Here is a 13,197-nt window from a genome sequence, read left to right on the forward strand (position 1 = left end):
GTGCCAGGCCGTCTCGAGCTTGCCCAGGGCTCCCCGCGGCTGTCACCTGTGCGAGGGCGTCTGTCCTCTGTCTCTCCACCTCCATCCGCTCCTCCACCTCCAGACCCAGCCCAGAGGAGGGTGCCAGCCCATCCCTGTTGCTGGTGTTTAGTCCCGCAGTCGTGTCCGACTCTGCAACCCCATGGGCTGTAGCCCGCCGGCTCCTCTGTCTGTGGGATTCTCCAGGCAAGAACACTGGGGTGGGTTGCCATGTCCTCCTCCAGGGGATTTTCCCAAGGGATCAAACTCACGTCTCCTGCATTGGCAGATATATTCTTTACCACTGAGCCCCCTACTTCTCATGAATTAGTTCAGACACAACCTCCTAGCCTCCTGGGTAGGGACCCTTCTTGGGGTGTGGCAGTGTCATCCCAGATCTGTTGATCTCATGCCTTCATCCGCCAAGTATCTGCGGAGTATCTGCTGTGCCAGAAGGTACCCTGAGCCCCAGGGATGTCTGTGAACAGAGGAGTGAGGATTCCTGCGTGCTGGAGCTGGCATGCCAGTGAGAGGAGATAGCGGTAAAGGCAGTGACTAAAGTTCACAGCATCTTAGAAGGGCTGATGTTACAGAACAAAACGGGAGTGAAGTAGGAGGGGCCCCCAGGGCCGAGCTGGTGGCTGGGGCGGCGACCTGGGAGCCAGAACTTGCGGAGGGAGGGACGGGGCCTTGCAGGGTCTCGGTCCCACCCAGATTCACGGGCTCCTTGGAGAGGGCGGTGCCGACTCCAGCAGGGCAGACCAGGCAGCCCCGCTGAGGAGCCACTTGCTCTCTGAGGAGGAGGAGGTGGACGCAGTGCCTGGACGTGTCCCTCGGCCCCGGGGCCGGGAGGAGGGTGGGCGCTGGGCAGGCGCTCCTGTGGAACGGCTGTGGCGCCCGCTCCTGGAGCCCAGACCCCAGAGGCTGGGAGCCGGCCTGGCAGAGGTGGAGGCGGTGGCTTCATGGGGCGGCACTGCCTCTTGTGGGCGCTGCAGCCGCCTGGCTCTGCCCACGTTGCTGGGAGATTTCTCCTATGATGAGGGTGCGTGGCTGTGTTCCTGAAAAGGTTCCCTGCAGGCTGGACGTGGCCTGTGAGTGGTGGTCTGCCGGCCCACGATGCAGGGGATGGGACCCAAGGTGGAGGGAGCCGTGAGCTCAGAGGGGCCTTGGTCTTGGGGGGTGCCAGGCGGGGGAAGGGAGAGCATCCCGGGCTGAGAGGTGGGAAGGGCCAGGCTGGGCGTGTTGGGCGTTTCCAGGGGGGAGGCCTGTCTGGCGGGGCGGGGTTGTGGGGGGCGGGGTTGCGGGGGCGAGGCGGTGCCTGGGCCCCCAGCAGCTCCGGTGGTGGGGGTGGTCAGAGGGGCGGGGCTCGGGTGGGCCGGCCCGGCGGGGAGCTGTCCCTCCCTTCCTTCCCCGGGACTGTGGCAGTTTCAGGACAGAGGAAAAGAAGTAAACGCAGCCCCTGGTCTCTGTCCAGGAGGCGACGGGCTTGGCGTGGCTGTCAAGGCCCACCTGGGCCTGGTGGGTGCCTGGGCTCCCAGATGGATTCTCGGAAGCTGTGACTTCACGCCCCGCCAGGGCGGGCTGGGGTCCGGGTGGAAGGAGGGCTCTGGGTAGTTTCGGTGATGCTGGCCGAAGGGGGCGGGGTCTGAGCCGCTCAGGTGGGCGCTTTACCGGCTGGTGTGAAGGCGCTGGAGGCCTCTTCAGTCCACACTGGGGGCTGGTGGTGGTTTTTGTTGGTGGTGTAAGTGTGCAGAGCGGTCTGCTCTTTGGGATACAAGAGCCTCATTTGACCAGAAAAATGGAGGCGGGTGGGACCAGGGGCCGCTCGCTGCTGACTCGCAGGGATCTGTCAGCTGGACCCGCTGCTGCGCTGGGAACAGCAGGGCCCCTTTCCAACGGGCTGTAATTAATTGAAGTCATTTTAGGGCGGCTGTTCTTCGGGGAGCGCCTCCTCGCTGCTAGAGAAGGAGGAGGGTGGGCGACACCTGTGACAAGCCTGCTGGGGTGTAAATTGCTACACTTCCTGGCAGGTTCACTTGGAAAAAAAGCATCAAGAGCCTTAAGTATATCCCGAGTCCCAGTGAGCTGACAGCACGCTCATAGACATTTTACTCCGGGAAAAATCAGACGATGCTCAGGACCACGTATTTTAGAGCACTGGACAGTTGAAAATATTCAGAACATTCAGAAATCCAGGAAAGGTTAAACGGAAATATGTAATAAAGACTTTCATGTGGTGGAAGGCTGCGTGGCCTTGGGGACCAGTGCCCACAGAGCAGGGGTTGTTAAGCTTTTTCTGTAAAGGGCTGGTTACCGAGTATCTGAGCATGTGTTTCAGTGGGTCACACGGTCACTTTCCGACTCCTCAGCTCTGCCTTAGTCGTGTGCAGACAGCCAGACCCATGGGCAGACAGGTGTGGCCTTGTGCCCCTGGTGTCCTGGTTACGGAAATGGGTGGTGGGCTGGCATTTGCTGAGCCCCGCAGGAGAACAGAACATTATGCCAGTGCGAGCCCAGGTTCACGGTTTTATGTCCAGGTATGTAAGGGCTCAGAGGTTAAAGCGTTTGCCTGCAATGTGGGAGACCTGGGTTTGATTCCTGGGTCGGGAAGATCCCCTGGAGAAGGAAATGGCAACCCACTCCAGTATTCTTGCTTGGAGAATCCCATGGACGGAGGAGACTGGTGGGCTACAGTCTGTGGGGTTGCAAAGAGTCGCACACGACTGAGCGACTTCACTCACTCACTTCACTCATGTAAGCACAGAATGTTGGAGAGGAAGTTTCCTTAAACAGACCATGGAAAGGACTAGTCATTAAAAGTAAATTGGGCTTCGTTCAGGTTAGGAGCTTCTGTTCATCAAAAGACATCATTAATGGGCGAGAAGCCACAGGTGGGAGGAGGCGATGTTTCTGCAGGCCTGCCGTGCAGAGGGTGCAGCAGGCGCCTGTGAAGCAGGAGGGGCGGACCACCAAACAGGAGGGGAGGGCTGCTCACGGGCGAGGATGCGCACGGCCTCCCGCAGGCCCCTGGAGAGGCCCTGAGGCCTGCGAGCTGATGGATACCTCCGTGAGCCCGTCAGCACGGCCGCAAGGAAAAGGTGGTGGTGCCCGGCATTGGGAAGAAGGGAGGCCAGCGGGTGCTCTCATGCACGTCCCCCGGGAGTGTAGTCACTTGGGAAATTCTTCAGCAAAACCTGTCAACGGTACGCCCACCTTTGCTCCCCGGTGTATACTTAACAAAACGGATGTCGTGTGCTGTAAAAGGCAGGCATGGAACGTTTATCGCAGAAACCTGGTCACTACCCAAATGTCTGTCAACAGAACGGATTTTGCAATGGAGGTGTTATGCAACAGTGAAAATTAACTACTGTTTTGTGTTACAGAGCGAGTGAATTTTTCAAATGTAACACTGAGTTTAAGCAATGAGGCAAAAGAGAAAAGAAACAGATTCCATGAGTGTAAAGTTCAGAAACCTGATAGGCAAAACCTGGCAGGTGTGAGGCGTCAGGGGGAACCTCCAACGGCAGGTCAGGAGCGAGGGTCAGTGGCTGGGAGGCCCCAGCCTGCCCTGAGATGTGTTCATTGTGTGATCATTCACACACATACTTGGGCAACGTGTGCACACACATGGTATATTTCAATACATGTTTATTAAAAAGCTTAAATGATGTGATCCAAATGTGTTAAATGTGCACGAGTGTGTAGTTTATAATATAGAACAGATGCTCACTGATGCCCAAAGGCGGGTAAAGGGGATGTGCATGCTCACACAGCTGAGAAGGGGTGGCTGGACTTAGGCTGGCTTCATCCTCGAGGCTGAGCACAGCTGCCCTCACGTCAGCTCTTTATGGTGGATCTGCGGCTCGTGGTTCTCCCTCAGGGTCACAGGATGGCTGCCACAGCTCCAGACTCTGCACGTTCTTTTTGATTCACAAGCAGCAGCAGAGCGCACCCTGTACCTGGCTTTCATGCCTGCTTCTGGTTCCCTCTTTTCCCCCGAGCCTGTCAGTCACTGGGGCTGGTGGGGTGGTGGGGTATATCGGCCCATCAAGACTTGTCCTGAAGGAAGGGGATTGCTCACCCTGAAGGAGGAGCCTCAGATTGGTACCCAGAGGCTCTCTAGGATGCAGTTTGACAAAGGATGCACAGGTGTTTAACAGTGAACACGATGACGTCCACTGTGGGCTGGAAACGCTCTAAACGGCGGACTCACGGCTGCTGTGCTTGTTCGTTTGTCCACTTTCAGGTGGGATGACTCACTGACAGTTTAGGTGCCTGCTGGGGGCTGTGTGAGCGGGCCCCGCTTGGGCCAGGCCCACCCTCCTGAGGAAGTGACCAGTTAAAGGATGCCCGAGGGGTGAGGAGGGACGCACCGGGATGAGCTTTAGAACGTCCAGGGAAAAGGCAAGGAGAAAATCCTTCTTATGCAGGACACAAGAACCGCTAAATACAAGTATAACAGGAAAACCGTCCTTTGGACTTGATGAACGTTTAAAACTCTATTGTTTAAGACATTAAAGATGCAAGCCACAGGCTAGGAAAATATAAGCAGAGTGCATATATTTGACAAAAAGACTTGCATCTTGAATGTATCCAGCACTCATAAAACTCAGTAAGAAAACAAGCAACTGGTTAAAAAAAAACCAAAAAACGGGCAAAGGATTTGAACAGATGCTTCATCAAAGAAGAGAAAAGTGGCAGAGGGGTCTGTGAAAAGACGTTCAGCATTGTGAATCGTTTGGGAAATGAAGTAAAAGCCCTTGACAAGGACTGATGTTGAGAGATGGACAACACTCAAGGTTCTCAGACCTTGTTAGTTGCTGTGGAAAACCGTATGATCCTTCTGGGAACAGGTCTGGCAGTTGCTGAGAAAATTAAGCATACGCCTACTTGTGACCCAGTTACCCAGGAGAAATCAAGTGTATATCGTAAAAGCCTGCTACAAGAATATCTATAACAGTCATTATTTAAAATAACCCCAAACTAGAAACAACTCAGATGATCAGCAAAGAGTGAGGGGCTTCACAAACTGGTTTAACCATACCCTGGAAATTCCGCTCAGGGAGAAAGGCTGGGGGGTGGGGGTCACTGCTGGTTTCCGAAAGAGTCTCCGGGAAATTCTCAGGGAGAAAGGGTGGGGGTGGGGGGTCACTGCTGGTTTCAGAAAGAGTCTCCGGAGATGGCGGTCTGTCACGCAGCGTTGGTCTCTCTCCTTCTGGCTTCACGTTCAGCACGATAATCTCGAGTTGCACCCGTGTTGCGCAGGGGCATTCCTCCATTCCTTTTTATGGCCGAGTAACACTCCATCTCTCTCACACACACACACACACACATCTTCTTTGTCTGCTCACCTGCTGAAGTCTGAAATATGACACAATGAACTCATCCACAAGACAGAAACAGGCCCACAGACAGGGAGGTCAGACTCGTGGCTGCTGGGGGGATGGGGTTGGGAGGACTGGGAGTTCGGGGTTGGTAGATGCAACCACTTCATTTAGAGTGGATAAACGACAGAGTCCTGCTGCGGCGCACGGGAAACTGTGTCCCATCTCCTGGGATAAACCGGAATGGGAATGAATATAAAGGAAGAACGTGTGTGTGTGTGTGTGTGCGCACAGCTGAGCCACACCGCTGTGCAGAGGCGGGCACCACGTTGTAAGTCAGGCAGAGCGAGCACACCTGGGCGAGGGCAGCCTTGCTCCCAGGCTCCAGCCCCCGCGATGCCATTTCCGTGCGGCTCTGGGGTGGCGGCTGAGATGCGTGGGGCAGAGGGAGTGACTCCCCGCTCCTCCTGGCCGAGGCGGGCACCGGGACGGACTCGGGGTGACAGTGCTCTGGTCTTCACGGGCAGTCGCCACACAGCTGTGCACCTTGTCACCTGTCACGGAGCCGCTTGCGTGAAGCAGGACCTTCTGTTCCGGGCGTGATGCGGTAGTAGTGTTGACTGAGACGTGGAAAGTGGGAGGCAGCTGTCTGGGCTCTTTGTGGCTGCCCTTCGCTGCCTGACCCTCGCAGAGTCTGGACCGGGACTGCGGCTGCCAAGATCCAGGAGTCTTTGGAGAGAGGGGAAAATGCACACGTGTGCAGACCCAGGCACAGGCACACACATGTCTGTGTGTGCCTGTGTGTGTGTGTCATGGACGCATGTGTAAGCACACACGTGTGCAGCTGTAGGGCCTGCAGACGCCTGACCTCTCCGTGCCGTATGAGGCATGTCCAGATGGGGTTTCGGCTCTTGGTCCTGCTGTGGGAGCTCGGTGGACGCCAGCCCACTGCTGGGTGCCCGCTCCTCTGTGCGGCCGCGGGTGAAGGTCCTTCAGCCCCGGGGAGGCTGCAGTGCCGAGCCCGGACCCCTGGGGAGGACGGGCGGGGCTGCGGCTCCCGAGGAGGGCTCAGCTCGCTGCCTTTCTTTTCTGTCCCTCTTCTTGAGACTCGTTTGTCCTCCGCTCTGTACCGCATTTCAGAGCACCAAGCTCATTTCGAGATGTGAGCCTTTTGGGAATTCCCTGGTCCAGTCGCTAAGACTCTGTGCTTCCAATGCAGGGGGCACGGGTTTCATCCCTGATCGGGAAACTATCAATAAGATCCCAAACACTGTGCAGCGTGGTCAGAAAAAACAGAATGAAATTTTAAAGAAAAGATGTGAGCCTTTTGATTAAAGACTTATATAAATTCCATGAGTCGTTGCTGCTCAGTTGCTAAGTCGTGTCCGACTCTTTGTGACCCCATGGACTGCAGCACGCCAGACTCCCCTGTCTTCCACTGTCTTCCGGAGTTTGCACAAATTCATGTCCATTCGGTTGGTGCTGCCATCCATGAGTTACCATTAACCATACATACTTACTCATTCCATGAGTTACTATTAAGCGTATATTCTTTTCGTGTTTTTTTCTCACACAGGGTTACCTTCCTGCCAATGTAGACCGAAGACCAGCCACTCTCCAAAGAAAACAGAAAGAATATTTTGCTTTTATTGATCACTATTACGATTCCAGGAATGATGAGGTTCACCAGGACACCTATAGACAGGTGGGAGCACGTCTTCTTTCTTCTCGTTACTCAGAATTCTTTCACTTGGGAACGTCTCTCTTGGTGGTGGAAGTGCTTTACCTGGAAGGCCCCTGATTGGGTCACAGATCTTCATTTTCTAGCAAATAAATAAATGTGAAACCTGATAATGGTGAATTTCCCCTAATAGTAGCAGGGCATCTCCAGTTCCTCCTACAGGGCTGGGAAGGTACTTTCATTGGAGCCACAGAACAGAGAGCCCGGAGCCCTGGGTGGAGGGTGTCTTGTGGCTCAGGGGCGTCTGACCGGAAGGTCAGAGGTAGACATCCCCTGGGTCAGGTCAGAGGAGTGAGTCCCCTGGGCCCCGGGCACTGTCCTCTGCTGCCGTCGGGGGCGTGGTTTACGCTGAGGAGAGCCGTGCTGCTCAGCTCGGCTGTGGAGGGACGCACTTCAGTCCATAGTGGAGGTGTAGCCAGCTTATCATTTGGCTATTTAGTTTAATACAGAATGGGTATAATTATGGCCTCTTGAATAGTCTGTTGACAGACGGTGTGCATAATGGGAAAAATACTTAAAATTGATTTACGGTTCACCGTGCATCCAGAATTTGCTGTGGGAATCGCTGGAGGCCTCCCTAATTCTCCTTGTGTTTGTACCGTGTGAGAACTCAGAACGGGCTGTGCGCCGTTAAACAGGAAGGTGGTTGGGACTTGGCAGCCCTGCCCCGCGTGCTGAGCTGAGCGTCTGACTCTCCCGAGGCGTGTCAGCGGGAGTGTTATCCCTGACACACCCGGCCTCTGGGTGCAGGAGTGTCGCTGAATTTTCCGCCCAGACGCGGACACTCAGGTCTGCTTGTCAGGGCGGCGCAGTACCGCCAAGAGGTCCGGGGACGGGCCTTCCCCTGCTGGATCACCACGGTCCTTTAAGTTGGGTTCCTGGACAGCACCTTCCCCACAGGGGAGCCTGGCAGCCCTGGAGGAAGAGTGACTCGTGCTGGGGGTCGGGAGGGGGCAGGGACCCCTTCTCACCCTCCGCGGTGGGCTCTTCTCGGCCTCTGACCCCTGCCGCCCCCACTGGGACTCGTCCTCTGGCTACAACTCCGGCGGCTCCCAGGCCCCAGGCGTGCCACCTGTCGCTCCGGGAAACCGAGTTCTGAGGCAGCGGGCGTGTGGGTCGGGTCAGGGCAGTGCCGGCTCACCTGCCTGTTTTCCCCTTTGCGGGTTGCGTGAGTGGGCACATTCTTTACTGTTCTGCCTGTGTTTTTTGTCCGCAGGACGACACTGGCATCCATCTGCGGGATCTACCGGGCTGCGTTCTGTTATGAGTTTCTCACGGGAAAGTTAATTACAGACGGGTCGCGTGCGTCTTTACTCAGTAGTCTCTGTGATAGTAATAAAGAGCTCGCCTGTTACTGGAGCCCCCGAATGTTTCTGCGTTCGTGTCAGCATGACCGAGCACAGGCTCAGCCGCTGGGCCTGCCTGCCCTGGGCCGAGTGCTCCTGCCTCTTGGAGGTGGACCCTGGGCTGTCCTGCAGGGCCGTTTCAGGCGCTCTGTTGGGTCATGATGGAGCCGGCCCGGGGCTGGGGCTTGGGCACCCTGGTCTCCTCTCCCCGCTGCCCACTCTCGGGGATTGACCCATGAACTGACCTCGGCCGCCCGTCTGCCCGAGGGGTATGGCCTGGCCCCCACACAGCCCCGGGTGGCCAGGACCCCGTCTGCTTCCCGCCCCTCTTGCCCTCTGTTCTCTAGGTTTCTGTGGGTGAAGCTGTCAACGTCCAAAGCACAGACAGTTGGTCCCAGCTCACCCGGCGTGTCGTCCCCGCCCTGCGGGTTCTGTGGACGTCGTGGCTGCCCCAGCCGGCCCAGTCCTGTGTGTGGGGGCGAGGTGTGCCAAGCTGATGCTGGGGTGCACTGCCCTGCCCCCCAGCCAGCACGTGGCAGGCAGCTCCTCTGGCCCCTGGCGTGCCCCCGTGGCTCTGATGGCGTGGAGTCAGTGCTCTGAGGTGGCCCTGGAGGACACCCTGGTCACAGGGTGAGGTCTGGAGGGTTCTGGTCTCCTGCCTGTGGCCAGCTGCAGGGCTCCGGCCCCAGCAGACTGTAGTCCTTGTCCTCGGGGTCTCCTTCCCAAACGGGGGATGCCTGCGCGTCTAGGCGTTTAGATCCCTCCCCGCGTTGCTCAGCGGGTCTGAGTCAGGTTGTTTCTTGTCTTCCTCTGATGCTGTCTCCTCTCCAACTTCCCTTCTCTCTCTCTCCCACTGCCTCATAGTCCACGCTCCCTGAACTCTGCCAGCCCCTGACCCTGGCCCAGTTCTCTCCCTGGGCAGTCTCACTGCCTCCCTTGGGATCACCGATGGGCAGCGCATTCCCGGGTTCTCACCCGAGGGGAGAGTTCAGGGCGGGCCCCATGAGTGGGAGCAGCTTCCCCGAGTCAGAGCCGTGCAGCTCCGGGGCCGTGCATCCGCCGGCAGCTCTGAGCGGTGGGGTGGGGCTCTGATGGGCAAGGATGCAGAGCCCGCTGGGGTGGCCACGGCCACGGTGCTGGCGAGGCGGTGAGGAGACCCAGGCCCTGTGGGTCTCAGGACCCTCGTGGTCATGGGCGAGGATGGGGGTGGACCTGCTCACAGCCCCGTCCCCACGGCATCACCACGTGCCGCCTTCTCTTGGCCCGTGCGGCCGTGTGCCTGGGTGAGTGGGGTTGGTGGTAGCGTTGGCTGCAGTGGGGTGTTCACACGGGGTGCTGGGGGCTGGCCGGATGCCAGCTCAAGCGCTGAGCAGGCTTCCTGGAGCCGGAGGTGCCGCTGCGTGGTGGGTGTGCTCTGTGACAACGTTCCTGTGAGCCGGTGGTTGGGTGGGGCCCGCTGTTCCTCGCAGTTCCTCCCAGGGCTTTTGAAACGCTGCCTCTGAACAGTGCCCTGGATTCCCCCAAGGACTGTGCACAGCGCAGAAAAATGTGTCCCAGGTTCCAAGAAGAAGCTGTCACAGCCAAAAACTTGTATGCTATTGATGTACTCAAATTGCTGCCCGTGTCAGAGGCTGGAAATCAATGCTTACTAATTGCTGTGGATCCTGTTACTAAGTAGCTGAGGGCCTGCTCTGTTTCTAGCCGGCCAGTTGCCGTTACCGGGTGGGAAGCGTGGAGCAAGGCTGTCATGCTGGGACGGGGCGGGGGGCCGGGCGGATGGAACCTGCCCCCTCTCCACCGGAGAATGCCCGGCCCGGAGAGAGCAGGCAAGACCCCGGGCACACGCGCTGCCGTTTCTCAGTGTCTCTGTTTCAATCGTCATGCCTGCCGCGACGTCTGTCAGCTTTTAACATCTGTGTGTCTTTCTCCTCTGTCTCCAGATCCACATAGACATCCCTCGGATGAGTCCCGAAGCGTTGATACTTCAGCCCAAAGTGACAGAGGTAAGAGCCGGGATCCGGACGTCCTGCGGAGGGAGCCCCACGCCCGCCGCCCCAGCGGCTTTACCCGCGGCGGGGGCCGGGGTGGCCCCTGGGGCCCGACACAAGTGCCCACTGCCCTTTTTCATTGTGCAAACGTCGGTGTGTACAGAGGAGCACAGGTGGAGCGCATGTGTGTCTGTGATTTACACGCGTGGGCCCCCCACCCAGCGTAGGACTGAGAGCCCCACCCGAGTGTGGCCGGTCGTGTGGAGGCTGCCTGCCGCTCTCAGCCGCCTCCCGACCCTCCCCAGGAGATGCCCGCTCTCCTCACCTGTGTCTCCCTCCCTTTCCTCACGCCTTTGATACGTGTCACGTGACACCCGGGGAGCTGTGGTCTGGAGCCGGATCATTCCTCTGTCTGAGTGGTCGGGTCTCTGCAGCCTGACTTTCTTCACCTACGTTATTTTCTCGGGTTTAGCCAATCCGTGTGTCCAGTTGCTACTGAGATATTCCACACTTTCTCTTGCCTTTTCCCTGTTGGGGGGCATTTGGGTGGTTTCCAGGTTTTGCTGTTGGACAGTGTTTCCTGGGACCTTCACCTGCAGTTCCACAGGTGCCCGCTGGCAGGATTTCTCAGTGTCATTTGTGAAGAAGGCTGAGCCGAAGAGTGGATGCTTCTGAACTGTGCTGCTGGAGAAGACTCTTGAGTCCCTTGGACTGCAAGGAGATCCAACCGGTCCATTCTGAAGGAGATCAGCCCTGGGATTGCTTTGGAAGAAATGATGCTGAAGCTGAAACTCCAGGACTTTGGCCACCTCATGCGAAGAGTTGACTCATTGGAAAAGACTCTGATGCTGGGAAGGATTGGGGGCAAGAGGAGAAGGGGACGACAGAGGATGAGATGGCTGGATGGTATCACTGACTCAATGGATGTAACTCTCAGTGAACTCCGGGAGTTGGTGATGGACAGGGAGGCCTGGCGTGCTGCGATTCATGGGGTCGCAAAGAGTCAGACAGGACTGAGCGACTGATCTGATCTCATCTGATCTGAAGGTGATGACTCAACAGACATGAGTTTCAATGAACTCCGGGGCATGATAAAGGACAGGGGAGCCTGGCGGGCTGCAGTTCATGGGGTCACAAGGACTTAGCAACTTAACAACAGCAAGGTGTTGCAAGGTTGGGTGTCAGCCTGTTAAACGTTCAGGATGCTGTTGGGATGGTCTCCTGAGGGTTGCCCCGCTTCAGCTCTCTCCGGCAGAGGACCAGCCGTCTGGCGCTCACGCCCCTGCCGGCTCTGGGTGCTGCCAGGCTCTCACGGTCTGTCTCTCTGGTGGCAGTGCTCACTTCCGTGTCTCTGATCACCCGTGGAGTGAGCACGTCTTCCTGCATTTGTGTGCTTCTGTGTCCCCTTCTGGGGAATGCCTGTTTCTGTCTTTGCCTGACTTCTTGTGGGTGGTTGGTTTGATTGTTTGTTGCCTGTTGCTCTTTATATACTGGGGATTCTGCCTCTTTGCCATTGCTGGGGGCAGATCCCCCCTCCCACTCTGTGGCTTGTCTCTGACACTTTCTTCTTGGTGGCTGCCGTGGCTCCCGTCTCTTCAGCGAGGGCAGCTTCCTGAGGAGACACCCCGAGGCCGTGCTTCCTCCCTCATTCTCCCTTCCAGGTTCTGAAGTGTCACGGCTCACCCCTGCCTTAGCTCGCCGGTGTCCAGTGGCCGTGTGTGCTCTGAGGCGGGAGTCCACCGTCACTTCCTCCCGTGGTGACCGCTCTGGCTTTTCTGCCCACGTTTGCAGGCTCCCTTCTGTTCACGTCTTTTTCACGTTTGCGGAGATCTGATCTCTGTGTTGGCTTCCCTGGTGGCTCAGTGGTAAAGAATCCGCCTGCAATGTAGGAGACTCTGGAGATGCAGATTCGATCTCTGGGTCGGGAAGATCCCCTGGAGGTGGGCACGGCAGCCCACTGCAGTATGCTTGCCCACCAGGGACAGAGGAGCCTGGCGGGTCCGTAGTGGCACAGACTCTGTCACGACTGAAGCGAGTGACACACACAGACGCGCGCAGCCTCTGTTCTGCCCCAGCGCTCAGCTCACCTTTCCTGCAGATCACGCGCGCCTGATTCATTCGGCGTCACCAGAAGGCTCAGTGTCTGGTGGGGAGTATACATGACGCCCCCCTCCACTTTCAAAACCCATCAGGTCATCTTAGGGCTTTCCTCCTCCCTGTAAGTGGGGAGCCCATGGAAGTCCCAGAATCAGATGGCCAGGGTTGTCTTTCTCTTTTCAAAGTGAAGTACAGTCGACGTACAGTATGTGTATTGCGGGTGTGCAGTACAGTGGCTCACACTCCACTTACAGTTATCATAGAACATCGACGGCGTTCCCCGTGTTGCTCAGTAGATCCTGACGGCTTGTGTGCACCTCCGATCTGTGCCCGTGCAGCCCGCCCGCCCCGGCTCTGCCCACTGGTAGCCCCTGGTCGCTCTCTGTGTCTGTGAGTCTGCTTCTCTCTGTCGCGTTCACTATTGTGTTGTGTTTTTTAGATTCCGCTCTTGTTTATTCCTAAGGTCTGTTTGATTTGTGATCAGAATCGCACAGAATCTACAGATCAATTCGGGAGAACTGACGTGTCTATGAAATTCAGTCTTCATCTTCACGAGCATGCTAATTCCGCATTTTCTTAGACCATTCTTTAATGCCTTTCAGTGAAGCTTTAGAAATTGCTCCGTAAAAGGTCCCGCGTATGTTTTACTCGATTTACTCTTTGTTGTCATATTGTTTGTTGCT

General features: G+C 57.1%; 1 protein-coding gene across 2 annotated transcripts in view; it reads left to right on the forward strand.

Moving 5' to 3' along the window:
• TBC1D22A (TBC1 domain family member 22A) overlaps positions 1-13,197 on the forward strand; it is a 256,637-nt gene that overhangs the window by 92,095 nt on the left and 151,345 nt on the right. For both annotated transcript variants that reach the window (XM_005207532.5, NM_001076520.1), the window contains 2 exon segments: positions 6,919-7,047; positions 10,370-10,432. In XM_005207532.5, coding sequence (XP_005207589.1) covers positions 6,919-7,047; positions 10,370-10,432 — 192 coding nt within the window.

This window comes from Bos taurus, chromosome 5 (assembly GCF_002263795.3).
Source record: "Bos taurus isolate L1 Dominette 01449 registration number 42190680 breed Hereford chromosome 5, ARS-UCD2.0, whole genome shotgun sequence".
Taxonomy (NCBI): domain Eukaryota; kingdom Metazoa; phylum Chordata; class Mammalia; order Artiodactyla; family Bovidae; genus Bos; species Bos taurus.